Source organism: Pristiophorus japonicus, chromosome 4 (genome assembly GCF_044704955.1).
Source record: "Pristiophorus japonicus isolate sPriJap1 chromosome 4, sPriJap1.hap1, whole genome shotgun sequence".
NCBI classification, from domain to species: Eukaryota; Metazoa; Chordata; class Chondrichthyes; family Pristiophoridae; genus Pristiophorus; species Pristiophorus japonicus.
The window spans coordinates 129,432,646-129,459,298 of NC_091980.1; the positions used below are offsets into that span (position 1 = coordinate 129,432,646).

Sequence of the window (26,653 nt, forward strand, 5' to 3'; positions counted from 1 at the left end):
TAAACCATCTTCCTACCTGTGTGAAAGTGCTTCAGCCAGGGAGAATTCTGCAGCCGTTTGTGCCGCTGAGCGGGAGAGGGGGGGGGGGGGGGGAAGAGGAGAGAGATAGCGAGAGCGAGAGCGAGGAGAGGGGGGGGGCGTCGGGTCGGGTCAGTCCGGTGGGGGGGGGGAAGAGCGGGTGTCGGGTCGATGCTGGGGGGGGAGCGGGTGTCGGGTCGGGTCTGGTCGGCTGGGGGGGGGAAAAAAGAGAGCGAGTGGCGGGTCTGGTCAGGCGGGGAGCAGGAGCTGGCCATGGGAGGAGCCCCACTGAGGCCATTGGGCCAGGGCTAGGGGCTGCGTGCTTCGGGCCCCTCCCACAAAGTTCGGCGCCTGGAGCTACTGCACTTGCGTGCCGACTGTAGCGCGCATGTGCAGAGGTCCCGGCCCTGTTTTCAGCGCCGGGACCTGACTCCGCCCCCCCACAGCTCGTGCTGACTGTGCCAAGGGCCAGAGGATCTGTAAGTAGGTGCAGACTACCGAGGATTGTTTTAGGCATGAAAATCGGGCGCCCAGCTCGGAGGGGTGCCTGTTTTTTTTCTTGTGGAAACTTAGGCCCAATGTGTTTATATGCTACAGGAGTAACTCAGAAGCAGCATTGGTAGTTTACTTTAACTAAATAATACCTAAACTGGGAGGGTTCATTTAGAATGAAATAGTTAAACAAACACTCTTCCTACATTGAACATTACAGCAGTTGACATTTTGTTGTATCGAGGGGTTAAATTGTTGCTATTGATGCAAAGGGCAGAGAGAATATTCATCACCAGTGGGAGTGGTTACTCGTATTCAGTTGCCTTGGCCCCCTATTGTAGAGTCCCCTCCCTACATAAGAAATAGGAGCAGGAATTGACTATTTGGCCCCTCAAGCCTGCTGTATTATTCAGTAAGATCACGACTGATGTGATCTTGGCCTCAAATCCACTTTCCTGCATGCTCCCCAGAATCATCGACGCCCAAAGAGCTTACCTCTTGGACTATGCTCCTGGGTATCTGTTCCATGCACATGTGGTTCAGGTCTTTTTACAGGTACGACATGAATGCAAGTTGTTGGATTACAGCATTGCAACAATCATTGAAAGGCACCAAATAATTTACTCTAAATGGATACACAGACTTGGAATGACATCTTCAACACGAGACCTTGATGATGCAACTCAACAAATCAGATGTACACCCAAAGAAAAGGAGGAACAATAAAGTGGTTACACAGCCCAGTGTAATTCTGGGCTGACATTAATCTGAAAATAAGCAACCACTCACTCAAATTTACAATGAGACAAAATCCAGTCCAATACTGAACAGTTTTTTTACATTTCACATCATACAGCCAGGTCTCACAGCCTGTACAAAGTCACAGGCTGTCATTCTCTACAGGACAGGGTCTCACACACAATTATATAAACACTCGTACTGAACACAATAAGCTTGTTCCTGGCAGTCTGTTCAATCGCTCTCCCCAAGGGTGTGCTCATCAAACAGGTACTCCCCCACACCATTCTCAGGGGCTCCCAATCTCTTCAGGTTGGTGATGTGATCTCCAAGTTCCTTGATCATCTTCACTTGTTCATCCAAGTAGTGGGCCTCCAGGAAGTCACATAACTGAAGGAGAAGAGGGAAACTAGTTGTGACCAGGAGCAGGTATCTAGGAACATCAGAGCTTACCCATCAAGTGTTTGAATTTTAATCCTCTTGAACTGGAGGATAGTCAACTGGTGCAATTGAAATCAATGGAATTACTGCATCATTTAGATTAAACTTGCTGCACGTTAGTTGCTGGGACATATTTACTAGTCAATGTCCACAGCAGGCCAACCTCCTGTCCCTTCCTACCGCTGCTGCTCCACCCCCACCCCACTGCACTGCACCAAAAAACACACCCCAACATGAAGCTATTGAGCAGAGATTTTTGTAATAGGCTCAAGGACAGCAAGGTGCCACCACCTCCAACTTACCCAGAACCCCACATGAGAAACTTACATGAGGGTCAGTGCTCCCAGTGGAGTGTTTGTGCAGATCCAGCAAACTCTGGTTCACATTCTTCTCCATCTGCAGAGCTCTCTGCATGGCCTCCAGACCATTGCTCCACTCATCCTGCTCTGGTTTCTGAAGAGGAACGTCACAGTGCCTTTACAATGGATTAAACAAAGTATTGAAGGAATTAGGGATGAAAAAAATGCAATCAGAAGTCAAGGATACAATGAACCAATGTGTTAGAATATAGAATTACTGCATTAAGCCATCAACCACTGGAATCAAATTGATCAGGTGAATAGCATAGATGTATTTAAGCGGGAGCTAAATAAGTACATGAGGGAAAAAGAAATAGAAGGATATGTTGCTGGATAAAGCAAGGTGGGAGGAGACATCTGGAGCCTGATCACCAGCATAGACCAGTTTGTCCAAACGGCTGATTTCTGTGCTGTAAATTGGAACCAACTGCTTTAAAATGTTTTGGGAGCAATCAGTCTAAGGGGAGCCAGACAGAAGGCCCATTGTTTATGGAGCCAAACCTTGATGTCTGCCAAGATGATCCGTCCTCCACGCCGATTCTGGAATTCCATCAGTTTCTCAGCATGCTCACATTCCTCATGTGACTGCTCCTTGAAGAACTCAGCAAAGTGACGCAGGGCAACATCATCCCGGTCAAAGTAGAAGGACTACAGAGGGATCAGAAGAGTAGTTGTGTATCACATGGCAGATCCATTATTGTGGGTATTGTACAGAAACTCAATTTTGCTTCTTTCAAAGTCTCCCTGAATTTCCATGTACAATGTTACACAAGCAAGCACCAGCCAACTGACTTCACTAATGTGGTCTAGAGTGGATAATCCCCTAGCAATAGGGAAGCTGGATAATGGAAAATCAAAAGTGCTTGGTGAAAGGACTGGAGGCAACAGGAGACAAGCTTTTTTTAAAAAATAAATGCCTGGGCTGCTCGAAAGGATGGTGGAAGTAAATTAAATGGCAACAGCTTAAACAAAAAAAGACATAATACAGACAAATTTGCAGGGCTATGGGATTGAGCAGGGGAGTGGGGCTAGTTAGATAGCTTCACCCAACTGTCAGTATATGCAGGATGGGCCGAATGGCCTCCTTCAGTGCTGCATCATCCCATGGTTACCAATTCAGCTTTGATAGAACATGCTCAAAACTATAACCTTAAATCTTGGCACCCAATGCTCAAGTCTAGGTTTAGAAATTAGTGAATGATTATTATTAACAGTACCACTCCAATCATGGTTTATTGACCAAGATCCATTTTGTACAGGCTATGCAAGGGGCACTACTAGAACTGGAAGCAAAGCCCTTAAAGTAGAGGTCTAGTCACAGCACACAATTCACATTGTACATGTGGCGCAAGTGTTGCTGGCTACATTCATCCCATGGAACCAAAACTAAGCAGCATTCATTTGGCACCTTCAAAACTAAACATCAAGGCATTCCAGTGGACAACCAGATACCACCCCTCAGTTTGAGGTCATCGATGAAGCTCAAGGTAGGGAAACAGAGGGGTTAAGGGAGAGTTCCACAGAGTCGGGGGGAAATGACTGAAGGCTTCACCGCCAATAAAGCAAAAGGGAGTTAGAGAAAAAAAGACAGAAGGGCAAAAACTAGTAACTAAAGCAAGGAGTTCAGGAACATTAGGAACAAGAGTAGGCCATTCAGCCCCTCAAAGCAGTTCCACCTTTCAATTTGGTCAGATCTGCAGCTTAACTCCATTTATCCAGCAAGTAATTAGGAACGCAAATGGTATGTGAGCTTTTGTTACGAAGGGATTGGAGTTTGTGTAAAAGAAGTCTAGCTATAATTATACAGGACATTAGGTGCGTCCTCACCAAAGTATTGTGTACAGTTCTGGTCTCCTTACCAAATGAAGCACATACTTGAATTAGAGGTGGAACAACAAATGTTCACTAGACATGGTCCTGGAAATGAGGAGATTACCCCATGTGGAAAGATTGAGTAGAGTAACCCAATGTTCTGGAGTTTAGTAGAATGAGGTGCAAATTGTTATGTCATGATGTGTGTATCGTCCCAGTATCTTAAATGTAATGCAAGTACTATGCCACACCACAGAGGGCGCTGCGGTGGGAAACCCTGGTAGTACCTGAAACAAGGGCTATATAAGGCTGACCACTACATCTGGGAGGCACTCTGGAGCTGAACAATAAAAGGACGAAGGTCACAGCAGTTAGACTTACACCAGACCGTGTGGAGTCAGTGATTTGTGTACTACATACATCACATTGGCAACGAGGAAGCGGACGAACTCCACGCAACCATGGCTACTCTGGGCTCGCTAAAGGATTTTACCATGGGCAATGATTGGGAGGCCTTTACGGAAAGGCTCGAGTACTACTTCACAGCAAACGACCTGATGGAGGACACATACGCAATGAGAGAGAAGCGCAAGGCGATATTGCTCTCCAGTTGTGGAGATGAGGTTTACTGTCTCGTCAGGAATTTGCTGGCACCTGGGAGCGCCAGGGACAAGTCATACAAGGAGCTGACTGAACTCATTCGTGACCAGTTGAAACCGAAGGAGAGCATCCTCACGGCCAGATACAAATTTTACCATCACTGCAGACCCGAGGGCCAGGATATCACCAAATATGCTGCAGACCTCAGGAGACTCGCGGCGCCGTGTGATTTTGGCGCACACCTTGACGAGGCTTTGCGGGACGTTTTCGTTATGGGGATTGGCCACGAGGGCCTCCTTCACAAGCTGCTGGCCATGGAACCCACAGTCACTCCGACAAAGACCATCACCATCAGTCAGGCATATAGACCTCGACTTGCAGCAGCAAGCAAATAATCCACAGTCTCGAACCCGGCAGGCACTGTCCACAGGATAGCGTCCACCACGGACAAAACTGCAGAACGTGGCTCTGCCCGGGGCAGAGAGCACGGACCTCGGGATCCTGGAACTCAGAGTCCGCTGAGGGGGGGCCAATGAAGCAGCACCATGCTGGCGCTGTGAAGGAAGCCATGGGGCTCACTGGTGCAGGTTTGCGGAGTACACGTGCAATACCTGCCACATTAAAGGCCACCTTCAGCGTATGTGTAAAAGAAATCAGACTCACCATGTGGCTGAGGAGATGGGGGATGATCTACTGTTCAGCGAGGAGCAGGTAAAAGAAGATGAGGTGCTTGGACTGTACACGTGTACCGACGATTCACCCCCAGTGATAAGTGAAGTAAAAATCAATGGAGTCCCAGTGAGTATGGAAGTGGACACGGGCTCGGGTCCGTCGTTGATGAGTCGGAGAACTTTTGATAAACTGTGGAATCACCCAGCTGCACGACCCAAGCTGGTCCCGGTCACGGCGAAGCTGCGTACCTACACCAGGGAACTAATACCTGTTCTCGGCAGAGCGATGGTGCAGTATCCCACCGGGACGAGACGCACGCTTTACCTTTATGGGTCGTTGCAGGCGATGGGCCGACACTCCTCGGCCGGAGGTGGATGGGGAAGGTTCGTGGGAGCTGGGAAGACTTCATTCCTCCACAGGCTGCTGCTCCCTGGGGTGCTGCCATGCCCTGGGTCCCCAGAGAGCAGCGCCGACCGAGCTGGAGCTGCAGCCTCAATCCCCCCACAGGCAAGTCCCAGATCTCTGAGACCCTGCAGCCCCAGCCCCCACAGGAAAGCAGCCCTGCACAGAGGGGCCTGGGGGGGGGGGGTGGGGGTTGAGCCGGCGGGGCGCTGCGGGGGTGGTGCTGAGGGATCCAGGGGCCTGCGGTTCGGAAGGGCCCCGCAGAAGAACAGGCCCCGCCGAGGAGCTGGTAGCGTCGGTCGGCGGCCATGGCAGCCGCAGGGGAGGCCGCTACGGAGGCCGTGGGGGACGCGGCAAGTGCATCCACTGGAGAGGCCACGACGGCCGCAGAAGAGGCGACAAGTCAGGTGGCAGCGGAGGAGAGCAGAGGCTGCGACGGCAGAGGGCATCCGGGGCGGCGGCATCATGTCGGAGCTGCAGAGCATCAAAGATAGCGGCGCCCAAGGAGAAGCCTCGTGGAATCCTCCTGCATCAAAGATGGCGCCTTAAAAAGGAAATGCACCCGGGAGTCTTAAAAGGGCCTTAAAAAGAGGTGGTCCCCACAAAGGACTTCTGTTTGGCAGAGCGAGTCTAAAATGAGCTATGTTAATGTGAGATAGTGAATTTATAATAAGAATTACTTTTTTTATGCTGAATGGCCAATGTATGTGTGTAAAATAATGGATGAAGTACAATTAATGATAACGGCTAACAAGGAAATCAAGGTTCCACTACCAGTCAATATACCAGATAATATGTACCATACTAACGCACTATTTATGCCCACCTGCCTTCCGTTGGACAAGTGTGATGTTATGTAATGATGTGTGTATCGTTGTCCTGCGTCCAGGTCGGGGGGGGGGGGGGGGGGGGGGGGGGGGGGGGCGGGGGAGGAGGTGATGTTATGTAATGATGTGTGTATCGTCCCAGTACCTTAAATGTAATGCAAGTACTATGCCACACCACAGAGGGCGCTGTGGGGGGAAAACCCTGGTAGTACCTGAAACAAGGGCTATATAAGGCTGACCACCGCACCTGGGAGGCACTCTGGAGCTGAACAATAAAGGACAAAGGTCACAACAATTAGACTTACACCAGACCGTGTGGAGTCAGTGATTTGTGTGCTACATACACCACACACATCTAATTAAACAAAATTCTTAAGTAGCTTTACAGGGTTAATGCAGAAATAATGTTTACCCTAACTGGGGAAATCTAGAACCAGGGGGGTCACAGTCCGAGAATAAAGGGTTGGCCATTAAATACTGAGAAGAGTTGCAATTTCTTCACTCAGTAATGAATTTATGAAACTCTACCCCAGAGGGCTGTGGATGCTCAGTCATTCAGTATATTCAAGATAGAGGTCAATAGATTTTTGTGAACTAAAGAAATTATGGCCCATGGGATAGTGCGGGAAGGTGGAATTGAGGGAAGAGATCTGACAAATGGCCTACTTCTATTGCTGATGTTCAAATCCCTTGATACCTTTACCCAACAAAAACCTTGCCCAGGTGGCCACAGCTTTGGGTGGGTGGAATGCAGGAAGCAAGGAGAGAGAGCATATGATCCAGACTTCCACCATACATGTGAATAGTTGCTTCCTGACTTCTATCATAGTATAGCTTTAACAAATGTGCATCATGAGGGGTGGGCCGGATACAGCACAGAATCTAGTAAATTCACATTGCAACAGGTCCATTGTGAAGTGCTCAGAAATACAAGACTCACCATGGAGAGATAAACATAGGAGGAACAGAGCTCCATGTTGACCTGCTGGTTGACAGCAGCCTCACAGTCCTTGTGGTAGTTCTGACGTACTTGAGAAGCCATCCTAATTTGCTTTTCCAAAAATCTAAGCCTTGTTAAAGCAAGAAGCTGAGAGTTAGCTAATTTCAAACTCCTGTCTTTATACTGCTGGATAATCCAGGGCGGGACAGTCTAGCTGTGAGTGACATTCCTCAATACCCAATCACAAGTTGCAGCCTCTGTCAGAGCACCAATCAAGTAAAGGGAGGAGGAGACATGACTCCCAGAGCCAGTCATGAACTTTGAAGAATGAGCATCATTGGCTGACTCTTCTTTTTGTCAGCAGCAATTGTCAATTTAAAGTTAAGCATGGGCCGCTTTTTAAAGAGGCACAACCAATAAAGACTGCAACTTCACAAAAGATGTTAAAAGAAACTTAACAAGTTAAATAAAAATTCTATACCCGGGGTGATGATGCACTCCAGTCCCTCCTCTCACAGAAGGCTGCGAGCGTGTCGATGGACACCACATGCTCCATCTCCAGGGACACCCAGGCGCAAATGTAGCCACGGAAGAGAAGCGGGTTGTCGGGCCGAATGACCACCTGGAATGCCCGCTGGCCAGCCCTGTTGACGGCCTCTTGCCCAGGTTACTTGAATCTTCCGTTGTGTGCGAGTCAGTGTCTTTTTAATAGTTCTGTGTGGTTCAGTGGGTTGGTCATTTTCAGGTATCTGTGGATGCAACATCCAAAGACAGTGCAGTGATGTTGCAACGCAACCGGCAGCGGGTCAGGTGAATGGACAGTGCGTGTGAGGAATTTGACAAGCTCAAGTGCTCAGATACTCCATCACTTCCAAGTTTAGTGAGCACCTGTACACACAGGAGCTAGAATGTGGCATGGACCGTGGGATTTTGAGTTCTTGTTATGTTACCATGACATTTTACAAGTAATGAAATGGACTGAAGTCCAAAAAGAAAGAATATCTCCTTGCACCTGGACTTAATTGTGGCAGCCTTGGGAACGTTTATCCTCTTAGAAAGAAGAAATAATTCCATTTATATAGCCCTTTCATGGCCTCAGGATGTCTCAAAGCTCTTTACAACCAATCAAGTTCAGCAGTGTGTTAATGACCAGAGAATCTGTTTTGGTTGCGGGATAAATATTGTCAAGGGCACTGGAGAGAACTCCCCCTCCGCTTCTTCGAAATAGCATCCTGAGATCTTTTACGTCTACCTAAGAGAGCAGACAGTCGAGCATCTCATCTGAAAGACGGCACCTTCGACAGTGCAGCAATCCCTAAGTACTGCCCCTCTGACAGTGCAGCAATCCCTCAGCACTGCCCCTCTGACAATGCAACGCTCCCTCAGCACTTCCCCTCCAACACTGCGGCACTCCCTTAGTACTGCCCCTCCGACAGTGCGGCGCTCCCTCAGTACTGCCCCTCTGAAAGTGCGGCACTCCCTCAGTACTGTGTGAGTGTGTGTGTGTGTGGAGGCAGGGTCATTGAATAAATTTAAGGTGGAGGTAGATAGATTTTTGAACAATAGGTGAGTCAAGGGTTATGGGGAACAGGCAGGAAAGTGTTGAGACCAAGATCAGACCAGCCATTGTTTTATTGAATGGCGGTGCAGGCTCGAGGTGCCAAATGACATATGCATGTTATTATGTAAACCTCTCTACCTCCTTTAAGACACTAACATTTACCTGTGGTCCCACTGCCTTATGTGGCTGAACAAACGTGAACATTTTCAACTGTTGTATTGCAGCATTGCAATGCTAGATTGAAATGCATGAATAGAATTTGCAAGATATTCTCTTATGTATTAATGCGTGGGGGTCACAAGACACCAGAGGGTGCCACAGTCGGAGATCATCGGGCTGTACACACGTGGCATGTGTGCTTGATCACCTGTATGTAAGCTGGGTGTCTTTGTCATGCTGGCACTCTTGGGCTGGAATAAAGATGGATGATGTTGCACCTGAGTGAGTTTACAGTAACCAGATTTTTGAGACATTACATATACATACAATTGAAATTAGGTCTTCAACATGTCTGAATACCTATCATAGATTGGTATTATGCAATGAGAAGGGATTAATTAATAGTGTTTTTGTGTGGGGTCCTTTAGGGAAGAATAATCATAACATGATTGAATTTTTCATGAAGATTGAAAGTGAAGTTGTCCAATCCAAAACTAGGTCCTAAATCTAAACAAAGGAAACTACGAAGGTATGAGGAATGGTTATGATAGATTGGGAAGAGTCATTAAAAGGCATGATGGTGGATAGTCAATGGCTAACATTTAAGGAACGAATGCATGAATTGCAACAATTATACATTCCTTCCTGCTGCAAAAACACAAAAGGAAAAGTGGCCCAACCATGGTTTACAAAAGCAATTAAGAATAGTATTAGATCCGAAGAGGAGTTATACAAAGTTGCCAGAAAAAGTAACAAGCCTGAGTATGGAGCAGTTTAGAATTCAGCAAAAAACGACCAAGAGATTGTTTAAGAGGGGGAAAATAGTATCTGAGACTAAACTTGCAATGATCATAAAAACCGACTGTAAAGGTTTCTCCCAGTATGTAAAAAGAAAAAGATTAGTGAAGACAAATGTAGGTCCTTTTCAGTCACAAATGGGATAATTTATAATGGGGAACAAGGAAATGGCAGAACAATTAAATACCTCGGTTCTGTCTTCACAGAAGAGGACACAAATAACATCCCAGAAATGCTAGGAAACTAAGGGTCTAGTGACCAAGAGAAATTAAAGGAAAGGATTATTAGTAAGAAAACAGTGCTGGAGAAACGAATGGGACTGAAAGCTGATAAATCCCCAGGGCCTGATAATCTGCATCCCAGAGTACTAAAAGTGGTAGCCATGGAAATAGTGGATGCATTGGTTATCATCTTCCTAAATTCTACAGATTATGGAACAGTTGCTGCAAATTGGAGGGTGGCACATGTAACCCCACTATTTTAAAAAGGAAGGAAAAAGAAAACAGGTAACTGCAGCCCGGTTCACCTAACATTAGTAGAATGTGATAAAGGGACTCTTAGAAAATATCAACGGGATTAGACAAAGTCAATATGGATTTACGAAAAGAAAATTGTGTTTGACAAACCGACTGGAGTTATTTTTTTGAGGATGTAACTGAGATTAGATAAGGGGGAACTAGTGGATGTCGTGTATTTGGATTTTCAGAAGGCCTTTGATAAAGTCCCACAAGAGGTTAGTGTGCAAAATTAAAGAACATGGGATTGGGGGTAATATATTGCTATGGATTGAAAATTGGTTAATTGATAGAAAACAGTTGGAATAAACAGGTCTTTTCCTGGGTGGTGGGTGGTGACGAGTGGGATACCACAGGGATCAGTGCTTGGGCCACAGCTAATCACATAAATAGAAACTACACCTGGTGTATTGTGCACAGTTTTGGGTCTCCGAAAGAGCGCAGCAAAGTTCCACCAGACTGATCCCTTGGATGGAAAGATTGTCATGTGAAGAGAGAATAGCTTGACCAGGCCTGTTCACCAGAAGAGTGAAAGGGGATCTTATTAAATCATAAAATTCAGACTGGTTTGGAGAAATTGGATGTGGGGAGGAAGTACCCCTTTGCTGGGAAGTGAATAAAAAGTGACAGGCTCAGAATACGAGGTAGGAAATTTAGCGCAGAGATGAGAAATGTTTTCACTCAGGATGGGGAAGCTGGGGAACTATTGACTACAGAAGGCAGTGGAGCCCAATTGCTGAATATATTTAAGAAGATACGATATCTTGATACAAAAGGCATCAGGGGCTATGGGGTACAAGCATGACATGGTGGTGGTAAAGTATTAGTTATCATATTTAATGGTGGTGCAGTCCTTAAAGAAGGACCAAATGGACAACAACTGCTCTTTATGTTTTTGTGAATATAACTCAATATATTGAAATTACGCCAGCAAAGAGCAAAATTATAGGACTGTTAACACTGGCAGAAGGGATGAGAACCTCCAGACACAAATTTAAGACAATTGGTAGAAGAACCACAGCTGACATGAGGATAAACTTTTATGCAGTGAGTGGTTAATATCTAGATTGCACTGCTCGAGAGAGAGTGGTGAAGGCAGTTTCAATCATAGGATTGAACAAGTACATGAAGGAAAAACATTGCAGGGATACAGGGAAAATGCAAGGGAGTAGGACTAGCTGAAGTGTTCTTGGAGAGCCAGCTGAGTGGTTACAGCACAGGAGGCCAATGTATGATTGTTGCATAGCCTAGTGCAATACTTATGCTGCAAACAAGTTATGGTAAATGGAAAATAAGCAACTTGCAAGGAGACAAAACCCAGTCCAATATTGAACAGTTTATTTACAGTTAATTACATTTCACATCAAGAGCCCAGGTCTCAGCCTGTACAAAGCCACCATTCTATGTAGGACAGAGTCTCACACACATTGTATAAACATGAGTACTGATCAGAAGCTTCAGTCACTCTCCCCCAGAGTGTGCTTGTCAAACAGGTACTCTCCCAAGCCATTCTCAAGGGCTCCCAGTCTCTTCAGGTTGGTGATGTGATCGCCAAGCTTCTTGATCATCTTCACTTGTTTATCCAAGTAGTTGGTCTTCAGGAAGTCACACAACTGAAGGAGGAACAGAAAGGAGTTATGGCCAGTAGCAGATATCAAGGAACATTGGAGCTTACTGCTTGAGAGTTTGAATTTTAGTCCTCTTGGACTGAGGATAGTTCAGTGGTGCAATTGAAATTGATGGAATTACTGCATCATTTCGATGAAAACTTGCTATACAAAAAGGAGCTGGGATCAGACACTTACAATATCTACCCTAAAATAGACCCAACACAAAGCTATTGGGCACAGAGATCTTTTTAAATTAAGTCCAAGGACAGCAACTTACCCAAAAGCCCACATTGAAGCATTAGGAACTTACATGAGGGTCAGTGCTCCCAGTGGAGAGTTTGTGCAGATCCAACAGACTCTGGTTCACATTCTTCTCCATTTGTAGAGCTCTCTGCATGACCTCCAGACCATTGCTCCACTCATCCTGCTCTGGTTTCTGAAGAGAAAAGTCAGATTAAAACAAACAAGTATTTTTTGTCTTTAGATGCTCTGATAATGACTCCACGAGGCAATGTATTGTACATTAACTGTATTGACCCTAGTGCGTTTAATGGAACTCCAGTGGTGAGGATCACACCTGGTGGCCTGCCACACCTGTGCAGGTAACCTGCAAGTCTGACTGCAGTGCCCTGTAGTGGCATATATGCAATACTACAAGCAGTAAAAACAAGTTTGGAAATAGGACCGTATTGAAGGAAATTAAGGATAAAAAAATGCAATCGGAAGTCTAGGTTACCATGAAACAATGTTTTAAAATATTGAATTACTGCATTAAGTCAACTACTGGTGTCAAATTTATGAGGTGAATAGCATAGATGTATTTAAGGGGAAGCTAAATAAGTACATGAGGGAAAAAGGATTAGAACGACATGTTGCTGGATAAAGCAAGGTGGGAGGACAACATCTGGAGCCTGATCACCAGCATGGACCAGTTTGTCCAAATTGCTGGTTCCTGTGGAATTGGAACCAACTCCTTTACAATGTATTGTGAACAATCAGTTTAAGGGGAACCAAACAGAAGGGCCCTCGTTTATGGAGCCAAACCTTGATGTCTGCCAAGATGATTCGGCCTCCACGCCGATTCTGGAATTGCATCAGTTTCTCAGCATGCTCACGTTCCTCATGTGACTGCTCCTTGAAGAACTCAGCAAAGTGACGCAGGGCAACATCATCCCGGTCAAAGTAGAAGGACTGCGGAGTGATCAGAAGAGTAGTTGATTATTGCATGGCAGACCCATCATGGGCACTGTACATGAAGCCAAACTCATGTTTCTTGTTTTAAGGGCTCAGTCTCACTGAACTTATGTATAGTTATGGAAACTAGCACCTACTCAAGTAACCTGGTAAAGATATTGGATAATCTCAGCTCCAGCCATAGGGAAACTTAACATGAGAAATATGAACAGGAGTAGACCACACAGCTGAGCCTGTTCCACCATTGAAGATTATGGCTGATCTGGTCATGGACTCATCCCCACCCATTCCCACATAACCCTTTAGCGTTTAAGAAACTATTACAGTCTTAAATTTATTCAATGTCTCAGCTTTCCACAGCTGAGGCAGCAAATTCCACAGATTGACAACCCTCAAGAAATTTATCAGTTCTAAATGGGCAGCCCCTTATTCTAAGATCATGCCTCTAGTTGTTGTCTCCCCCATCAGTGGAAACATCTTCTGTATCCACCCAGCCATGCCCCCTCAATCTTATACATTTCAATAAAATCACCTCATTCTTCTGAATTCCAATGAGTAGATGCAGCCCCCCCACCCCCCTCCACTCCTGCTGTACTGTGGCACTTAGCAATCTTGCTCCATTTAAATAAACATTTGCTCTTTGATTTTTTTTTTTTGCGCTAAAGTGCATGACCTCACTTTCCAATAGTCACATTTTTGCCCACTCACTTAGCCTGCCTATGTCCTTTTGCAGAAGTGTGTTCTCCTCACACATTACAGATACAAAGTTGGGAGGAATAGCAAACTAGGCTACGTTACCGAATTGGAAGGAGGGACAGAGTGTAATATATAGATTGTAAACAGTTGGGGTCCCAGCACTGATCCCTGCAGCACTCTACTGGATACTGGTTGCCAACCAGAGAATGAACCATTTATCCTGACTCTGTTCTTTAGCCAATCCTCTATCCATGCTAATATATTACCCCAAAGCCTATGAACTTTCATCTTGTGCAGTAATCTTTTGTGGCAACTTGTCAAATGCCTTCTGGAAGTCCAAATACACCACAGCCACTGGTTCACCTTTAACCACCCTGTTTGTTACATCCTCAAAGAATTCCAGCAAATTTGTCAAACACTACTTCCCTTCATAAATACATGCACACACTGCCTGATCAAATTTTGCTTTTCCAAATGTCCTGCTATGTTAATAATGGAAACCAACATTTTCCCCGTCACAGATTAGACTAACTGGTCTATAGTTTCATCCTTTTTATAAAAAAATAGGGGCATTACATTTGCAGCTTTCCAAACTGCTGGGAGCTCCCCAGAATCCAGGGAATTTTAGTAAATTACAACCAATGCATCCACAATCCCTGCCGCTACTTCTCAAGACCCGAGGATGCAAGGCATCAGGACCATTTATCTGCCTTTAGCCCAATTATCTTACTGAGTACGACCTCCTTCGGTGATTGTTACTGCATTAAGTCCCTCCCCCCTATAGCCCCTTGACTATCCATCATTGGAATGTTGTTACTCTCCTCTACTGTAAAGACAGATACAAGATATTTGTACAGATTTTCTGCCATCTCTATGTTGCCTATTACTAATTTCCCAGTCTCATCCTCTTGTGATTTAGAAAAATCTGCAGACTATGGAAATATGGAGTTGTATCACTCCACCCAACATTCAGCAAGGCACAATGGACTGAATGGCCTCCTGTAGTGCATCACTCCATGATCACCAATTCAGCTTTGGTTGAACAGGCTTAAAACTGGAACATGAATCTTGGCACCCAATATTCATTGCAGCTCTGGAAATTAGTGAAGGAATTGCCACAAGATTTATACCCTGGTCACCAGTAGCATGTTCCAATAATAGTTTATTAACCCAAATACATTTTGTACAGGCTAGTTGAGGGGGTAGTATTAGAAGTCAAAGCAACTTCCAAAACTAGAGATCTAGTCACAGTGCAGAATTCATATGTATGAAAAAAAAAGTGAAGAACTAGCTGAATTTTACTGGCTACAATCATGCCAAGGAACTAAAACTACCACAAGCAGCATTAATTTGGCACACAGTCTATACCAAATCAAAGCATTGTAGAGGAGAACCAGAGACCACAGAATAAAAGTTTAGAGAACCCCTCAAAATTTGAGGTGCTTGGTGAAGGTCACAGGGGTTAAGGGAGTCCACTGAGTACAGACAATTGATGATTAACTTTCTTTGCTGTATTGATGCTAAAAGCTAGGGGAAAGACAGAATGATACAAACTGGTATTTAAAATTAAGAGGTTAGAAACACTTGGAACAGGAGGGAAGCAGAAACATTTGTAACACTTTCTTCCCATCCTCCCCCTGTGGAGGTGAGGGATGGCTGGGAAAGAAAGTGTTTCAGATTTCCATCTGGGAAAGAATACTTCCTGACATCCCTCCAAAAAAATACAGCGAGGCCATTTATGACATCACCCATTGAACCAGCAAGGTAAGGAAAGTCCATGGAGTGATTTAGAATGAGGATACAAATTCTGAATTCCTTGCATTGTGTGCAGAATATATTCCAAATAAACTTCATCAAGCTCAAGATCCCAGGAAAAAGAAAGATAATCAGATAATACATTTGCTGCAAGGAACAGAGAGAATGTTAATAAATTCAAATTAAGATAAATTGTATCATATTATAGCTTTAAAAGTGAATTCAATGCATAGATTCAGTGGGGTGGGGGTGGGGCAGAAAGAGAGAAATAGGTGGGCTGAGTACAGCACAGGATTTCATAAATTTACATTACAAAGTCTCCATTGTGAAGTGGCAAAAAACACAAAACTCACCATAGAGATATAAACATAGGAGGAATAGAGCTCCATGTTGATCTGCTTGTTGACAGCATGCTCACAGTCCTGGTGGTAATTCTGACACACTTGGGAAGCCATCTTAATATTTTATTTTTCCAAAGTAAAAACTTTGTAGAAGTACAAAGGTAACATTTCACCAAACTCAAACTCCTTTATTTATACTGAGGGATAATCCAGGGTGTGGCACTCTTGATGATGAGTGACAGTCATCAATACCCAATCAGAAGTTGCATCTTCTCAGAGCACCAATCAAGTAAAGGGAGGAGGGAGATGGACTCCCAGAGTCAGTCAGATCTTTGAAGAATGAACATCATTGGCTGATTTCTCAATAAGGATCTCAATTGTCCGAACTTTCCTCAAACACAGTTCAAATATTCAGAGTCACAGGTTTAATTGGATTCTCTATTCTTTGGGCTAATTAATTAGAATGTTTAATTCAGCTATCGGAAACACTTAAACCATAAGTGCTCCCTTTATAAGGGGGAATCAACTGTCAGATCCACATTATGACAAAACTAACATAAAAACTAAAAACAATTTACATTATTTCCCTGTATCCACGCTGCGCTCCCCTCCCGCTGGTGCCCTCCGATGACAAAAAGCCTCAAGCATACCGGGAGACACCGCGTGCTCCCAATCCAGGGATACCCGGGCACGGAAAAAGCCATGGAAGAGAGGCAGGCAGACGGAGAGAACATCCCATCGACCGTGCTCTGCCTGGACCAGTTAATGGCCACCTTGAAAGGTTCATTGAATCCTCTGTTGTTTGCGAGTCAGTGTTTTTTTAATAGTTCTGGATTGTTCAGTAGGTTGATCATTTGCAGGTATCTGCGGTTTGAAGCAACATCCAAACAACTTATTGGATATTTGTCTAATAGACTGAGACGATAGACAGAGAAGTCGAGAAAGGGAAGTGAAGTGACAGAAATGGACCATGTGAAGGTGAGTGAAGGGTGGAAATTGGGAACATAGTGAATTAAATGTTCCAGTTTATTGTGAGAGCAGGAAAAGGCACCAATATTATCAATGTGCTGGGAAAAGAGGTGAGGGAGGGGCCATGGTGGGATTTTAATACAAGGATAAGAATCTTGAATTTGAGGCGCTGTCAGACTGGGAGCCAATGATGGTCCACAAGCACAGGGGCCATGGGTGAGTGGGACTCGGTGTGTGTTAGGATACGGGCAGCAGAGTTTTGGATAAGCTTAAGTTTATGGAGCATGTAAGGCTAGCAGGAGAGCATTGAAATAGTCAATTCTAGAGATAAAAAGGCACAGATGAGTGTTAACCATTAGCGCAGTTCTGAGCTCAGACCGAGAAATACCTACAGCTGAACCCATCATCATAGGCAGTCACTCGGCATCCAGGAAGACTTGCTTTCACACCTAAAGTGAGTTCTTTGGTGGCTGAACAGTCCAACATGAAAGCCACAGGCCCTGTCACAGATGGGACAGATATTCATCGGGGGAAGGGGGTGGGTGGCACTGATTTACCACATGCTCCTTCCGCTGCCTGACCTCTTCACGCTCGCAGCGTTGAGATTCGAAGAGCTCAACGCCCTCCCGGATGCACTTTTTCCAACTAGGATGGTCTTCGGCCAGGGTCTCCCAGGCATCAGTGGTGCTGTCGCAGGGAGGTTTTGAGGGTGTCCTTGTAACGTTTCCACTGCTCAACTTTGGCTCGTTTGCCATAAAGGTGTTCCGCATAGAGCAGTTGCTTAGGGAGTCTCATGTCTGGCATGTGGACTAAGTGGCCTGCCCAGCAAAGCTGATCACATGTGGTCAGTGCTTCAATGTTGGGGATGTTAGCCTGCACGAGGATACTGATGTCGGTGCGTCTGTCCTCCCAGGGAATTTGCAGGATCTTACGGAGGCATCTTTGGTGATATATCTCCAGCGACTGGTGTGCCTTCTGTAAGTCGTCCATGCCTCTGATCCATGCAGTAGGGTGGTATTACTGCAGCCCTGTAGAGCGTGAGCTTGGTGGTAGGTTTGAGGGCCTGGTCTTCGAACACTCGTTTCCGCAGGCAGCCGAAGGCTGCACTGGTGCACTGGAGGCGATATTGAATCTCCGCATCAATGTCTGCCTTTGTTGACAGGAGGCTCCCGAGGTATGGGAAGTGGTCCACGTTTTCGAGGGCCACGCCGTGAATCTTGATGTCTGGGGGTCGTGCTGTGCGACGAAGACAGGCTGATGTGGACATTTGTCTTAAGGATCTTAAGTGCAAGGCCCATGATTTCATATGCCTCGGTGAATACATCGACTATATCCTGGAGTTCAGCCTCAGAATGTGCGCAGACGCAGGCGTCGTCCGCATACTGCAGTTCAACGACAGAGGTTTGGGTGGTCTTGCACTGGTCTGGAGAGGGCATAGGTTAAACTGCTTCTCACTGATTCTGTAGTTTAGTTCCACTCCAGCAGGGAGCTTGTTGACAGTAAGGTGGAGTTGGCAGCGAGAAAGATTGAGAAAAGCGTTGGAGCGATGACGCAGCCCTGTTTGACCCCGCTTCGGACGTGGAACGGGTCTGTAACAAATCCGCTGATAAGGATCATGGGCTGCATGACGCCGTGGAGCAGGCGAAGGATGTTGACAAAGCTTTGGGCGTATCCAAAATGGAGGTAGGACGCACCATAAGCCCTCACAGTCGACAGTCTCAAAGGCCTTTATAAGATCGAAAAATGCCATGTATAAGGGCTGGCACTGCTCCCTGCATTTTTCCTGCAATTGGAGTGCTGCAGAGATCATGTCCGTTGTTACCCGTAGGGGACGAAATACGCACTGTGACTCCAGGAGGAGCTCCTCGGCCACAGGGAGAACACGGTTGAGGTGAACTGAACCACATCCCTGTGCAGCATGTAAAGTTTATATAGAACCTTGGCTAGACAACACTTGGAGTATTGTGCACAGTTCTGATCTCCATAGAATTATATAGAAAGTTAGAATCAATAATCTAAGAGAGACTTCAAAAGAAACTTCTTTACTCAGAGAGTGTTCAGAATGTTTAACTCGCTATCAAAAGGAATAGTTGAGACAAAAAGCATAGACGCGGTTAAGGGGAAGCTGGATGAACACTTGAGGGAGGAAGGATTGGAAGGATATGCTGATAGGGTTAAATGAAGTTGGGAGGAGGCTCAGTGTGTGAAGTCAAGTCCTCTCAGTACTTCGCTCTCCATGCTCATGATTGAAAGACTATTAAATCGATCTTGTCTCATTCGGTTCCTCACCTCATCATTGATGTGTTTTACGTTCAAGAAGAACCGCTCACCACTGCAATTTGCCAGGCCTATTTCTGTGCTGTAAATTCGATGTAATTCTTAAAACAAGGGCATCTGTAAAGTTTTTCACATCGAGTGAGCTGAAGAATTTGTTTTATCTGAAACATGAAGCCGTCAAACCCATCAGCACGCAAAACCCAACATGACTTGTAGAATTGTGACTCATCAATGTATGAATTGTGGTGACATCTATACTCCAAAAGTGCCATTGAGAGATGCAAAGAGTACAGTAAAATAGTGGTTATGTTACTGGACAAGTAATTCAGAGGCCTGGACTAATGATCCAAAGTCCCACCACGGCAGCTGGGGAATTGAAATTCAGTTAATTAAATTAAAATCTGGAATAAAAAGCAAGTATCAGTAATGTTGCCCAGGGAGCTATCGGATTGTTGTAAAAACCCATCTGCTTCACTAATGTCCTTCGGGAAGGAAATCTGGCCAATATGACTCCGAACCCAAAGCAATGTGGCTAAGTCTTAACTGCCCTCTGAAATGGCCTAGCAAGCCAATCAGTTATAACAAACCGCTACGAGAAACAATAATTCGAATAAAACAGGATGGACAACACGGCATTGACCTCAGCACCGGCTTCTGACATGACAATGGTACGCCCAGCCCAGTCGACCCTGCAATGTCCTCCTCACTAACATCTGGTATCTTGTGCCTAAATGGGGAGAGCTGTCCTACAGGTTAGTCAAGCAACAGCCCGACATATTCACAAGCACAGAATCATACCTTTCAGCCAATGTCCCAGATTCCTCCTTCACCATCCCTGCGTATGTCCTGTCCCACCAGAAGGGCAGACACACCAGAAGTGGCGGCTCAGTGGTATATAGTCGGGAGGGAGTAGCAGTAGGAGTCCTGAACATTTACTCTGGACCTTATCAAGTCTCAAGGGTTCAGGTCAAGCTTGGGCATGGAAACCTCCTGCTGATTACCACCGACCGCCCTCCCTCAGCTGATGAATTAGTACTCCTTCATGTTGAAGGCCACTTGGAAGAAGCACTGATATTAGCAGCAGGCTTCAATATCCATCACCAAGAGGGGCTCGGTCGCACTGAGCAAGCGGGCTGAGTCCTGAAGGACATAGCATCCAGATTGGGCTTCCGACAGATGGTGAGAGAATCAACACAAGGGAAAAACCTACTGATCTTATCCTCAGCAATCTACCTGTCACAGATTCATCTGTCCATGACAGTATTGGTAGCAATGACCACCACACAGTCCTTGTGGAGACAAAGTCTTGTCTTCACACTGAGGACACCCTCCTTCGTGGTGAGTGGCTTGACCACAGTGTTAAATGGAATAGATTCAAAACAGATCTAGCAGCTCAAAACTGGTCATCCATGAGGCACTGTGGGTCATCAGCAACTGCAGAATTGTATTGCACCACAATCTGTAAATTCCTGGCCACACCTCTTGCCAAGCTGTTCCAGTACAGAGACACTGGCATCTACCCGACAATGTGAAAAATTGCCCTGGTACGTCCTGTCCAGAAAAAGCAGGACAAATCCATTCAGGCCAATTTCCGCCCCATCAGTCTACACTCAATCATCAGCAAAGTGAGGGAAGATTTTGTCGCCAACAATCTGCTCACCGATGCCCAGTTTGGGTTGTGCCAGGACCACACGGCTCTTGATCTCATTGCAGCCTTGGTCCAAACATGTACAAAGGAGCTGAATTCCAGGTGAGGTGAGAGTGACTGCCTTTCACAGCAAGGCAGCATCTGATGGAGTGTGGCATCAAGTAGACCTTGTAAAAGTGAAGTCAATGCGAATATCGAAAACTCTCGATGAGCTGGACTCATATCTAACACAAAGGAAGTGGTTGTTGGAGGTCAATCATCTCAGCCCCAGGACATCTCTGCAGGAATACCTCAGGGCAATGTCCTTGGCCCAGCTATCTTAAGCTGCTTCATCAATGAACTTCCCTCCATCATAAACACCAGAAGTGGGAATGTTTGCTGATGATTACACAGTGTTCTGTTCCATTTGCAAAACATCAGAAAATGAAGCAGTCCATGCCCACATGCAGCAAGACCTGGATGACATTCAGTGTGGGGCTGATAATGGGCAAGTAGAAATGGCAACACACAAGTGCCAGGCAATGACTATCTGCAAAAAGCAAGAGTCTAACCACCTGCCCTTAACATTCACTGTCACTGAATTCCCCAGCATTAACCCCTGGGGGTCATCGCTGATCAGGAACTGAACTCGCCCAGCCGCATAAATACTCTGGTGATAAGAGCAGGCCAGAGGCAGGGTATTTTGCGGTGAATGTCTCACCTCCTGACACCGAAAGTCTTTCCAGCATTGACAAGGCACAAGTCAGGAGTGTGGTGGAATACTCTCCACTTGACTGGCTGAGTGCAGCTTCAGCAATCATGAAGAAGCTCGACACCATCCAGGACAAAGGAGGCCGCTTGATTGGCACCCCATCCACCACCTTCCACATTCACTGTTTCCACCACCGGTGCACCATGGCTGCAGTGTTTACCATCGACAAGATGCACTGCAGCAACTCGCCAAGGCTTTTTCAGCAGCACAAGCCATCCCACGAGCTCTAGCAATTAGAAGGACAAGGGCAGCAGAAGTTTGGGAATACTATCGCCTGCAAGTTCACCTCCACGTTATACAACAACCTGACTTGGAAGTATATCACCATTCCTTTTTCATCACTGTGGCAAAATCCAGGAACTCCCTCCCGAAAAGCACTGTTGGAGCACCTTCTCCACAAGACTGCAGCGGTTCAAGAAGATGGCTGACCAGCAATTAGTGACAGACAATAAATGCTGTCCTTGAGCTCAAACATTGCGGGTCTCTATAGCTGTTACTCACTTCTTTACCCACACAGCTTAACAGAAAATCCACAGCAGCAGTGGTGCGTTTACTGAGCTACCTGCAGTAATAACTCTGAATGCAAAGAGCATCGATGCATTTAAGGGAAAGCTCGATAAACACAAGGGCGAAAGGAATAGAAGGATATGCTGATAGGTCTAGATGAAGTGGGGTGGGACAAGTTTCACATGGAGCATAAACCACAGCATGGGCCAGTTAGCCCAAATGGTCTTTTTCCTGTGCTGTAAATTGTAAGTAATTCTTAAAACACAAGCACCTGTAAAGTTTCACATCGAGTGAGCTGGAAAGTTGATACATGCAACCATCAACACGCAAACCCAGGCCGACTCATGGAACTGTGGCTCATCAATATTTGAAATGTTGTAACATCGATACCCGAAAGGCGCTTGAGTGTTGCTAAGACATTAACGTGTAATGTCTGTACTTGGCAATTTAATTGCACACACAGTTCTTAGCTAAATTCCAAAAAATAACTCAAACACTGGATTATTGGAGCTGCAGCAATACCATTTGGATGGATTCATCGCCACGAAGGAGATAAATGGACATGTAGTCCATGATGACAGTAATGAAATTCACACTGGTACTTACAAAAAAAAAAATTTGCTTATAAATTGTGGCCAGCAATGTGTTTAACAGCTTGTGCCTTTTGCTTTGTGGAATTAAATACATTTGCTCATTCCCCATGTATTAAATGTTGTTGGAGTATTGTTAGTCTTGTAATACCTTATTCATGTGAATGGAGTTTGTGTTGACAAGTTATTCAACCATTACAGAAGCAGGCAGAAGAGAACCTGTCCCAGAACCACTCAGGTATCCACACTAAGTACTGAAGCTTTGACAGCTGTTGCTTTCCCTCCTCACCCAATTGTAATGCCCAGAGTTCAGGGTGCTGAGATATTATTTTTCTGCCTACAAAGCTTAACAGCAAGCCTATAGGAGCAGTGGTGAGACCCATTACTGAACTACCTAGATAACTGCAAAGGATCTGATGCAGCAATTGAATACAAACTGCTGTTCGTTCACAAGGCAGATAGATTAAATAGGAAGCTAATCCAGGACTTTTTCTTCACTGGACTGAAATGGTGCAATAATGAATTACTGGCAAATTGGCCCTGAGTTTAGCAGATGTTACATCTTGTTGGATTGAATTGTCATTTGTACAAAGACAGATCGTTGGAACAAGTAATTGTATACAGCTTATCAGTCCCAAGCTCTCGAGATGCCTTCCTAAACATCTCTGTACCTCCGCAATACATACCTCTGACCAGACTTTTGGTCACTGGGCCAACATCCCATGGGGCTGTCAGTTGTCCAAACATACCGTTGAACATTTTAGATCTTATAACAGGTGCCTGAATGGCCTAGTCAATACACAAGGGGAAAACACATTTCATAGGACTGAATCCCATATAAATGTTGCACAGCTCAGTGTAATTCTTGTTTCATGGAAACCAAGCTCTGTTAAATGAAAAATAAATAACCACTCAAACTTACAAGGCAACAAAACACAGCCCAATGTTGAACAGTTTATTTACTGTTATGGGTTTCAGCTTTTTGTACAAAGTCACAAGCCTTCATTCCCTACAGGATAGGGGCCTGATTATATAAATACAAGTACTAAACACAATAAGCTTGATCCCAGTCAGTTTAGTCACTATCCCCCAGAGTGTGCTTGTCAAAAAGGTACACCCCCATGCCATTCTCAGAAGCTCCCAGTCTCTTCAGGTTGGTGATGTGATCACCAAGCTTCTTGATCATCTTCACTTGTTCATCCAAGTAGTGGGTCTCCAGGAAGTCACACAACTGAAAAAGAGGGAAATGAGTTATGGCCAGTAGCAGATATCAAGGATCAGAGCATCCCCCCCAAGTTAGGATTTTAATTCTCTAGGAGTGGAGAAGGATCAGGTAGGGCAATTGAAATTGATGTACATATGCTCTAATGATCCAGTAGCCAATGTACAATGTGAGCTTAGATCCAGGAAACATTGGGACCCATTTATTTCTCCATGTCCTCAGTAGGCCAACTTCATGGTCCTCTTCCCCCACTCCCTGAAGAACCCAAGAGAGAACCCCCCCACCCCCAAAAAACAAAGCTATTGGGCATGGAGCACTTTTGAAACAGCTCAAGGATAGCAATGTTCCACCACCTCCAAGTTACCCAGAAACCCACATGAGGAACTTACATGAGGGTCAGTGCTCCCAGTGGAGATTTTGTGCAGATCCAGCAGACTCTGGTTCACATTCTTCTCCATCTGCAGAGCTCTCTGCATTGCATCCAGACCATTGCTCCACTCATCCTGCTCTGGTTTCTGAAGAGGAAAATCACAGGTAGTTCACTTATAATGGAACAAACAAAATACAAAAGACAGTACAAAGGAAAATAAGATTAAAAAAAGCAACCAGAAGTCCATTTTACCATAAACAATGTGTCACAGGAATAAAGAATTACTGAATTCCACTACTACAACCATGGAATCAATTGCTTTAGGAGGTATTTGAATCAATCAGGTCTAAGGGTATCCAGACAGAAGGCCACTAGATAATTGAACCAAACCTTGATGTCAGACAAGATGATCCGTCCTCCACGGCGATTCTGGAATTGCATCAATTTCTCAGCATGCTCACGTTCCTCATGTGACTGCTCCTTGAAGAACTCAGCAAAGTGACACAGGGCAACATCATCCCGGTCAAAGTAGAACGACTGCAGAGAGAAATTAAGACAGCCTATTTAGACCTTGATCTTCATATACAATGCAAGAGTTATTTTTCCCCCGATTGAAGAAATTCAAAAGATAGAAACCATTTGTAAACTAGCAAAATGCAATTTACTTCATCAATTGGAGTTGAGCCTCACCTCCCCATAGCATGATGAAAGTTTTTCCTTTGCTGGTTGAACATATAAAACTAAAGTTCAGGATTACATTTCATGTCCAGTCAAACTAAATTCTACTCCTGGATAAGCAATACCTCCTCTACTTTCTGTCATTCACACGAGAGTGTGTCAGTCATCAGGTGGATGTGAAAGATCAAGGAGGAGAGATTGAGCAGACTGAGCCTCTATTCTAGAGGCTTGAAGGATGAGGTGATGTCACTAGGAATGTACAAAATTCTTACAGGACTTGAAGGATTGGATGCAGGGAGGATGGTTCCTCTTGCTGGAGAGTCTAGAACCAGGGGTCATTGAGGACTGAGACAAGGAGGAATTTCTTCACTATGATGACTCTGAGCCTCCACAACTCCTGGGGGAGAGAATTCCAGTCATTGAGTATATTGAAGAGCAATAGATTTTTGGATAGCAAAGGATATGGGGACAGTGCAGGAGGTAGAGTTGAGGAACAAGATTAGCAATGATCTTAGTGAATGATAGGAGTCAGCCATTGGTCCATCAAGCCTTCTCCATGTTCTAGATACTACTGCAGGGAGCTCTCTGCAGTGTCCTAGCTAATAGTTATCTCAACCAACACCACTAAAACAGATGATCTGATCATTATCTCATTGCAGTTTGAGAGCATCCTGTGCACTAATTGGCTGCTGCATTTCCCACATAACAGGTAACTACACTTAACTCCTTCATTGGCTACAAAGCACTTTGGATATTCCAAGGTAGTGAAAGGCATTATATAAATGATGATTCTTCCATTCTAATCAAAGTTTGGACATGGAGTGAGAAAAATCCTCCACTCCAGTAGTTTGCACAGCAATAGTGCAATAGAGATCTCAGCAGTGAGCAGGGCTCCAACAGCAGGATTCTCAGTACATCACCTCTAATTAATGAGCACAAGTGAGAACCTACCCACATTTCACTCACTGCAGTCCCCCACTGAAATTGAACATTGTCTCAGGTCAACAGGCCCCTGACCAGGTTTGTGCTCTTCTGTCACTCAGGCAGCAGCTGAGCTGGTTTCCAATATTAAACCTCAATAGAGGGCAGCTGCTATAGGGAGCAGTCCATAAACTCAACAAGATCCCTTGTATTACATACCTGAAGTTCTCACTGCCCAAAGACTCTGCTCCCCCAGGGAAGGAAGTCCAGAGAAATACAACTTAAAGCCAATTCATTGAACTGGAGAATTAACAACTTTTCAGAATGCAGCAACAAGGTATACACAACTCACCATGGAGAGATAAACATAGGAGGAACAGAGCTCCATGTTGATCTGCTTGTTGACAGCAGCCTCACAATCCTTGTGGTAGTTCTGACACACTTGGGAGGCCATCTTCTCTGTCTATATTTCACTATCACCTGCACAGTTCTGAAACTCACTCTGTCTTGCACAAGCTCCTGTATTTATACTATTGGAACAGCTGCATTCAAACAGGGTATGACATCACCAATGATGATTGACAATCCCTCAGAGCCAATCAGGAATCTTCCCTGAATTGAGGCACCAATTAACAAAGGAGAGGGGATTTGGGGGAGGGGGCTGGGGGAGATCAGTCTTGGTGATGTCACTGCCTTTGGGTTCCTTGAATGTCTTCAAATCTGAAAGTGTGCCATTGTTTAACGCTCTCACTTGAATGAAATGATAATTTTCTACGTTTGCCAAAGGAGT

General features: G+C 45.2%; 3 protein-coding genes across 3 annotated transcripts; all 3 read right to left on the reverse strand.

Annotated features, from left to right (window-relative positions):
• Positions 1-1,326: 1,326 nt before the first annotated feature.
• On the reverse strand, positions 1,327-7,403 carry LOC139262203 (ferritin heavy chain B-like). The gene is made up of 4 exons (XM_070877347.1): positions 7,302-7,403; positions 2,550-2,696; positions 2,017-2,142; positions 1,327-1,638 (listed from the first exon to the last, which is right to left on the reverse strand). Exons 1-4 carry the CDS (start codon positions 7,401-7,403, stop codon positions 1,483-1,485), a joined length of 531 nt encoding a protein of 176 aa, XP_070733448.1. The 3' UTR covers positions 1,327-1,482.
• A 4,388-nt stretch (positions 7,404-11,791) lies between these two features.
• LOC139262542 (ferritin heavy chain, oocyte isoform-like) lies at positions 11,792-16,044 on the reverse strand. The gene is made up of 4 exons (XM_070877706.1): positions 15,943-16,044; positions 12,989-13,135; positions 12,255-12,380; positions 11,792-11,947 (listed from the first exon to the last, which is right to left on the reverse strand). The coding sequence occupies exons 1-4, from the start codon at positions 16,042-16,044 to the stop codon at positions 11,792-11,794; spliced, it is 531 nt and encodes a 176-aa protein (XP_070733807.1).
• A 7,703-nt stretch (positions 16,045-23,747) lies between these two features.
• Positions 23,748-26,317, reverse strand: LOC139262543 (ferritin, higher subunit-like). Its single transcript, XM_070877707.1, has 4 exons — positions 26,216-26,317; positions 24,655-24,801; positions 24,284-24,409; positions 23,748-23,903 (listed from the first exon to the last, which is right to left on the reverse strand). Exons 1-4 carry the CDS (start codon positions 26,315-26,317, stop codon positions 23,748-23,750), a joined length of 531 nt encoding a protein of 176 aa, XP_070733808.1.
• Between the last annotated feature and the right edge of the window lie 336 nt (positions 26,318-26,653).